Source organism: Pollicipes pollicipes, unplaced genomic scaffold (genome assembly GCF_011947565.3).
Source record: "Pollicipes pollicipes isolate AB1234 unplaced genomic scaffold, Ppol_2.1 Scaffold_6138;HRSCAF=7277_pilon_pilon_pilon, whole genome shotgun sequence".
In the NCBI taxonomy this organism is placed as follows: domain Eukaryota; kingdom Metazoa; phylum Arthropoda; class Thecostraca; order Pollicipedomorpha; family Pollicipedidae; genus Pollicipes; species Pollicipes pollicipes.
The window spans coordinates 17,588,686-17,596,473 of record NW_023596818.1 but is presented as its reverse complement, the minus strand read 5'-3'; the positions used below and the strand labels follow the sequence as shown (position 1 = coordinate 17,596,473).

The 7,788-nt window shown below is 62.8% G+C and overlaps 1 protein-coding gene across 1 annotated transcript in view; it reads left to right on the top strand.

Annotated features, from left to right (window-relative positions):
• Nucleotides 1-7,239, top strand: part of LOC119105390 (uncharacterized) — a 43,067-nt gene extending 35,828 nt beyond the window's left edge. Inside the window, exons 4-11 of the mRNA XM_037228856.1 lie at nt 243-351; nt 580-842; nt 1,294-1,520; nt 1,772-1,887; nt 2,638-2,781; nt 3,413-3,519; nt 3,909-5,240; nt 5,458-7,239. Coding sequence (XP_037084751.1) covers nt 243-351; nt 580-842; nt 1,294-1,520; nt 1,772-1,887; nt 2,638-2,781; nt 3,413-3,519; nt 3,909-5,240; nt 5,458-5,928 — 2,769 coding nt within the window. The 3' untranslated portion in view covers nt 5,929-7,239. The remainder of the gene's footprint in view (nt 1-242; nt 352-579; nt 843-1,293; nt 1,521-1,771; nt 1,888-2,637; nt 2,782-3,412; nt 3,520-3,908; nt 5,241-5,457) is intronic.
• The last annotated feature ends 549 nt before the right edge of the window (nt 7,240-7,788 follow it).

Below are 7,788 nucleotides of genomic sequence, written 5' to 3'. Positions count from 1 at the left end.
ATCTTTATGTTGTGGCCGCTTAAACTGCGCAGTGATGGATCAGAGACCGATGAAATCAGACTCGTTGCTCTGACCTGCTGCCGATGGACGCACTCAGGCCTGAGGGAACAAGAGCACCTAATGATAACTTCAAAGCATGACATTCCAAATGCGTCGCGAGACATCAGTCAGTTGTCAGGAAGGCGGCAGATTCGAACGAGCGCCGATGGACGGTGATATGGTGCTGGCCTGGGCCACGGCAGGTGCTGGATGGACAGCTGTACTATGGCAGCCGCAACCCGCGCCTCATCGTACTGGACAAGCTGCGGCAGAGGGAGATCCTCCAAGAGCTGCATGTGGACCCGGCCACCGGTGGGTGGCAGCAGAGGGCGTCCAGGGTCGGCTCGCCACTGTGGGGGATTTCTGGGCTTATTTGGGTCATTTGTATACGTGGTCCGATCGTGCGGCTGTCGCCCGAGGTTTATTATGGGCGCTGCTGCCAACTATTGTGCGAATTTGTTGCGACATTATACGGCCACCACCATCCCGCAGCGATCTACTCCACCTGATCTCGTCTCACCCCACCGGCCTCGCCCGCAGGCATCCACCTGGGCGTGAAGCGCATGTACGCGGCCATCAAGTACTACTGGCGCGGCGTGTACAACGACCTGACGCAGCACGTGCGCGTGTGCGGCGCGTGCTTCGAGGCCGAGAAGCTGGCGCGGCCGCCGGGCCTGGAGATCACCTCGCTGCCGGACCAGCAGGCGGCGGCGCAGCGGCAGGAGCGCGTGGGCGCGCCGCCGCCAGAGGCGCGCACCAAGGCGCAGGTCATGACGGACCGCGCCACGCGGGTCTGGAAGAAGGTACTCGGCTTGGCGGGGCGGAGAGGTGGCGGGGGGAACAGTGAGCGGTGGACCAGCCGGTCGGGAGGGGAGGTGTGGTCAGGAGGGAGGGGAGGGCGTCGTCGGTGGAGGACGCAGCGGTCGGGGTGGATGGGTTGGAGGTTTGTTTCCGATGCCATAGACCTGTAGAGGTAGGGGACTGACCAGCTTGTCCCGTCGCAGCGTTAAGTTATCTGGTGCTGTGTTGTAGCGCGCTTGGCATATCACGGCCCGGTGAGTGGTCGTATCGCCGCGGATTGCTTTTGGTCTGCGACGCCCTTTCCCCCTCCTTCCTAGTGAGCATGTCGACGGCGTCGCCCGCTCCCGTGAAGTGTGCGTACGTCGCCCGCGTCCCGTCCGTGATCGGGCCTGCCGTCGGGTGCCTTACCGCTGTGTTTGCCTACTGTGACCTCGCACCTCGATGCTGTCTCAGGTGGAGGCGCGCGTGTACGGGCCGTACCACCGCTCCGAGTCCGGCAGCGAGTACCTGCTGGGCCTGGTGGACCCCGTCTCGCGGTGGATCGAGGCGCTGCCCGTACCCGCCAGCGACAACTGCGTCCGGCTCGCCGACTTCATCTTCCGCACCTTCTGCACGCTCGGCTTCGCGCAGTGCGCGCTGGTCGGTGTTACCGAGCGCGAGTTTGAGGCCATGCAGGACAGGTGGGTGGCGAGGCCACGGTCGGGTGACGCCGAGAGCGGTCTCGAAAGATCCGAAACGGGATCGCAACATGTGGGTGGCATAGTTTTTCAATTTTTCGTCTTTCCTGTGGCGTTTTATGTTTTTCAGAGACTGTAAGCTCTTGTGCAGTGGTTATGTGCAAGCGAGATGTCAGCCTCGGTATTGGTTTGTTTTCACTCTTGAGCTTCCGGGCTGGTGTTCGCTTGACCGGCCTTCGGTGCGCGTCCGACAGGTACAAGGGCCGCTTTGAGCGTATGCAGGAGATCTTCCAGAAGTTGGAGCAGCCCAACACGGAGCACAGCTTCGTCTTCACCCTGCAGGAGTCGTCGCCAGAGTGCTCGTGGGCAAGTGAGTGCCGCCGCCGCTATGTATGCTCAGTGGTGTGAATGCCGGCTGTCCTCATAACTGATGCGTTCGGGGCATAGTTATTTGAACAGTGTGCTCGATCATTCTGAGCACCGCCGCTTGTTTTTAGCCAGGTGGGCATTTACGCAGGTGGGCATTTGGCCAGGTGGGCATTTGGCGTTATAGTACATTACAAGTATTGACCCACATTCACTGTGAGTTGTATTTGGTGATATCCCCATGTTTTTCGTTTTGCTCTGAAAGTGCACTCCTACCCCGGCGGAAACAAACCGGCGTGATAAGTGCGCTCGAATGTTGGTCCAACCTGCTGTCGTGTTCTCAGTGTAATACATGGTAACACTGATGTCCGCGCTCGGCTGTGGGTAGTGACCGCGTCGCTCGGATGTGGTATTGACCGTGTCGCTCGGCTGTGGGTAGTGACCGTGTCGCTCGGGTGTGTGTAGTGACCGTACCACTCGGGTGTGTTAGTGACCGTGCCCCTTGGATGTGGTAATGGCCGTGTCACTCGAATGTGATAGTGAGTGTGTGTAGTGACCGTGTCGCTCGGATGTGTGTAGCGACCGTGTCGCTCGGATGTGGCAGTGGCTGTATCGCTCGGGTGAGGGTAGTGACCGTGTCGCTCGGGCGCGTGTAGTGACCGCGTCGCTCGGGCGCGTGCAGTGACCATGTCATGCGCGCGTGCCCTGCCACCTTCCGCTCCTGGTTGACCGACACCCACCGGATGGCCGCCAGCGGAAATGATCGACGAATTCGTGGAGCAGCACGGCGACCAGTGGGACCAGGAGCTCGAGTCCTTCCTCTTCGGCTACCACGCCACACCACGCGCCGACTACGGCTTCTCGCCGTTCTACATCATGTACGGCCGCAACTCCAACGGTACGTCAGCGGCCGCCGGCCTCACGTCCCCGGCGCCCTGTCCGCGACCTGCCTTGCAGGCGGCTGGGGGAAGGGGGGGGGGGGGCTTTTGTGTCATGCTGGCTCGCCACGCAGTCTTGTGCGTCGTGGTATATCATAATTGCACGTGGTTACGATCTCACGTCACGTGGCATCGCAAACGCGATGCGTCTGGGCCCGATGCGGGTGTGGCCACATCGGCATCGGTGGCGGCATCGGCCACCGTTGGCGGTCTGACGCCGTGCCGCCGTTGACCCGGTGTCGCGGTGCCGGCCATCTCCGATATTTGGCCGCCGGCCTGATCCTGCTGCGGCCGACGCAAGCTGGGCCGGCTCCGACTCCTGAGCTGGTGACAATTCTGGCTCTTACGTAGCCGACCCCAGCTTCGTTGCCTAGACGGCCGGACTCCGACTTGGACGGCCATGACTCCGGCTCCAACTGAGCTGGCCTTGACTCGTCAGCGTTGCCGAGTAGGACAGAGCTGGAGTTGACTTCACTGAATGACGGGTTGACTGGCCGGCATTCGTGGTCAGCAGGTCTTGACTGAACAATGACGAAGATGACCGCAACTTCGGTTCTGACCTTCCCTGTGACGTTGACACTGACCGGGCAGGTGCGGTGTCGGAGGAGGACAAGGAGAACTGCACGATCCTGGAGGAGGAGAAGGCCCTGGACGCTCCAGTCCGCCCCCGCCGCCGGCTCCAGAGCAGCACACTACAGGTGGGCCCCCGCGGCGAGCCGCCGAAGCGTGCTTCGAGGCGGGCGCGGGGCGGGCACGGGCGCAGTCACGGAGGAGTGACGGGTAGAAGTGCCGACTCGAGAAGGGTTTATGTCACTTGTGTGCTTTGGGCATATTCATTAACGTTGTGATTTCGACCTTCGTGTTTAAAGAGCCTCGCTTTGTCCGGCCCTAGTAGTAATTCCGGCTGGCTGTTCCAAATTGCTGTTGCTTGAAGCTTCCATGGATGCGTTGTCGTATGATTTGCTATCGCCGACCTCGGCCGCCTCCCGCGCCTGTGACCGAGTGGTGTCTAGAAATGTTGGCTGTTACTGCTGCTCTGACTGAGCCAGTCTGACTCCTCTCCACTGACCGACTCCCTGCCGCGCAGTGCCGCCACTGCAGCGAGATCTTCACCTCCAAGATCTCGTTCCGGATCCACCAGCGCAAGCACACGGAGGAGGCCAAGAAGCTGGGCGTGCTAGACGGCGAGGAGCCGCTGCGGCCAGTCGCCATCGAGAAGAAGCTGCTGAAGAGGGCGGTGAAGCGCAAGCAGCGGCGGCCGGCGCGGCCTGGCGCGCGCGTCAGCCACCACCAGCCGCGGCCGGGGTGGACCGAGGAGCCGCCGCTGGCCGCCGGTGACGCCGCCCAGCGTCAGCAGCTCACCAGCAGCACCGTGCACGCGGTACGTCAGCTCATCGAGGCCACCCGCGACGAGCGCTCGCGCCGCGGCAAGTATATCAAGTACAGCGAGGAGCTGCGCGACGAGATCGCCGAGTACGCGCTGCGCCACGGCCAGCAGGAGGCGGCGCGCTATTACTCGCAGTGTCTGGGCGGCCAGGTGAGCCTCAGCTCCATCCGCAACTTCATCAAGGCGTACCGCGTGTTCTCGCCCGAGGTCAAGGACGAGATCGGTCGGTACGCGCTCGAGTACGGCGCTGAGGAGGCGACGGCGCACTTCAGCGCCAAGCTCAACCGCGACCTCAAGGTGGGCGTGGTGAAGAAGTACATGAAGACGTGCCGCGGCAAGCTGCAGGAGTGCGAGGAGGAGAGCGACGGTCGCAAGCCCAAACACACGTTCACAGCGCAGCTGAAGGAGGAGATTGGCCGCTACTCGCTGCAGTACGGCATCGCCGACACCATCCACCTGTACTCGGAGAAGCTGCAGTTCCCCATGAAGGAGAGCACGGTGCGCAAGTTCCGCAAAATGGTGCTGGAGAGCGAGTCGAAGGAGGAGGCGGTGACATTGGCCGTCCCGTCGACAGCGCAGCCGGCTTACGCCGAGGCGCCGGTCGAGATGCAGCTGGCGCAGCAGGTGAACGTCATCAGCCAGCCGGTGAGCGTGGCGCCCAGCTACGTGTACAACACGTACACGATCCCGGCCAGCCAGGCCGGCCAGACGTTCGCCTACCCGCAGGCGGGCAGCATCCTGGTGAACCCGTACTCGCAGCCGCCGCCGAGCTACCAGCCTTTCTCGTGCGCGCCGGCGCCGGCGCCGCAGACGTCCGCCTACATCAGCAACCCGATGATCCCAGTGATCCAGCAGGCGCCGTCGGCGGCCGTGCAGCAGCAGCAGTACGTGCCGCAGCTGATGGAGCACCTGGACATGCGGCCGGAGGCGGCGTACGCGCGTCAGGACCCGCTCGAGCTGGCCACCTCCGAGGCGAACATCCCGGGGGCTTACGGCGTGCCGGCGGCGTCGGCGCACGCGGCCGTGCCCATGCAGGCGGCCCCGCTGCCGCCGCCGCCGCCGCCGCTGCCCGAGCCGGCCGAGATGGCGCCGCCGCCGCCGCCGGCACCGGCGCCCGTCCCATCCCGCGCAGCCGCCGCCCGCGACGGCGGCGCACAAGGTGGAGCTGGCGGACGAGGACGACCCCAACGACGAGGACGAGCCGGACGAGGCGCCGCGGCGACGGCGGCGCGCGCGCCGCGGCCGCCGCGTTGGCGCGCACGGCGTCGACCGCAAGCGCGGCAACTACGCCTCGTACAGCCCCGAGATCCGCGCCGAGATCGGCCGCTACGCGTACGAGCACGGCAACCACGCGGCCACGCAGCACTTCCGCGGCAAGCTCGGCTGCGACCTGCCGGAGAGCACGGTGCGCGGGCTGAAGGAGAAGTATATCGTCAAGCTGCGCCGCAACGACGCTGACGAGGTGACGGCGCTGGGGTTCGCGCAGCGTGGCCGCCCCATCCGGCTTGGCAAGTACGACCGGCTGGTGCAGGACTGCATCCGGGAGCTGGTGGCGCAGGGCGAGAAGGTCTCCAGCTTCCTCTGCATCGCCACGGCCAAACAGGTGCTGATGCAGCACGAGCCGGACCTGCTGGACGAACGCGGCGGCCCGATCAAGCTGAACCCCACCTGGGCTAAGTCGTTCCTCAACCGGCTGGGTCTCAACCAGCACAACTCGTGAAGCCCGGAGGCGCTGGGACGGCTGCGGTCAGGCTGGGCGAGAGGCGAGGAGGGTGTGGATAAGGACAGTGTAGGGCAGGGATGGGAGTGGGCTGTACCCAGCGGTACGTCTGTACCAAGTGGTACGACTGGGCTGTACCTAGCGGTACGTCGTCGTGCGGGTCGGTTGTCTGCTTCCCTCCTCGCGACCCTTATGTTCTGTGGCATCACTGACTCCCTGTTCTAGGTTGACCTTTAATGTGCCGCGCTTGTGTCTGGTGACCTTGGTACGGGCTCGGTGTCAGCGAGCCGGTGTTGTGGGACAGTTTCAGCTCGTTTACCAGTTCGTATATTGCGGTACCATCTCCTAGCTCACAGTACAAAGGCTTGTTTGTCTACGTTTTGTCTTTTGGCCTTGTGATGTGCCCGACCTACCCTGTGTCTGGCTTCAAGCCGTGCTAATCTGACTGGTTCTGTTCGTGCTTCGTCTCAAAGCCAGCTGATCTGCCCGGCCTTATCTGCGTTTCGTCTCGAGGATTGATCTGCCTGGTCTTGTGTACTTTTCGTCCCGAGGCTCGGTGGTTTGCCTGGTCGGCAAGCTGAGACACGGCGCCCCTGTGTCCTCCCACCGACTGTAGCGAAGCCGTGCCACCGGCTTCCCGCCATACTCGCCACTGGTTGTGAACTCGCGCGTCTGCAGTGCGCGCCGCCGCCGCTCGACCCGGTGGCGCTGGCGTCGGCTGCATATCAGAGATTCGAGCTTGAGACGCCGGTTCGTCCGTGGGCGGATCTCTCGGAAGTGATTGGGCTGTAAGGTGTATTTTCGTATGAATATATTTGCATGACACAGCGCTGTGGTTTGTCAGGAGACAGCATGTCTAACGTGGGGTGCCTGTGGCATAGGTGAACAACCATTAAGGTGCAGCAGAACACAAGCGCACATTTTACGCAGGGGGTCCTCAGTGGCATTGTGTGGTCTCAGCTCGAGGGGTCTGGAAACACATCAAGACAAACAGAGCATCGCTCTCATGGCACCTACACGTCATCAATGTCTCACGACGACTCGGAAGCACTGCCGTGATGCTTGCTGGGAGGCACTGATACACCAGCCAATGTAAGGTTATTGGAAAGTAGGCCGTAACTGTAGTGCGATGCTGAGCATGCGTCTCCATCCTCCGAACCTGATTCAGGATGAGGATGGCGCATACAAATTGACACAAATTACAGAAGATGGTTGACATGAGAATTAAACGGACAAGAGAAGAGGGCATGCACTTTCACGATCGATTTTACTCACGCATAAGAAAAAAAACATTTTGCCACGCACGCAGTTGGTTCCGCACGTCCGCTACCCTTCCATCATGACTAATCATCAGGACGGAATCGCCCACGGCACCCGGTACGCGGCCACGGCGGAATACAAATCGACGGGAGCCCGATGGCAGATAATCAATTTCAGCGCCACGACGGCCTCTGCGCGAGGCGAATCGTGCACTGACGCGTCGACTGGCCGTGCGTCCTCGCAGGCGGGGAATCTCCTCACCACTGGTCACGACCAACCAGCGCAGGCGGGGAATCTCCTCACCGCTGGTCACGACCAACCAGCGCGGGGCGGGGAATCTCCTCACCGCTGGTCACGACCAACCAACGCAGGCGGGGAATCTCCTCACCACTGGTCACGACCAACCAGCGCAGGCGGGAAGTCTCCTCACCACTGGTCACGACCAACCAGCGCAGGCGGGGAATCTCCTCACCACTGGTCACGACCAACCAGCGTGGGGCGGCGCAACACCGGCACGGCTCCTCGTAACGAGCGGCTGAGCTCGAGCACTCCCAGCGCCAGTGGACGGGCACTCCGGCACGGGCCGCCCAAGCGGGAGGC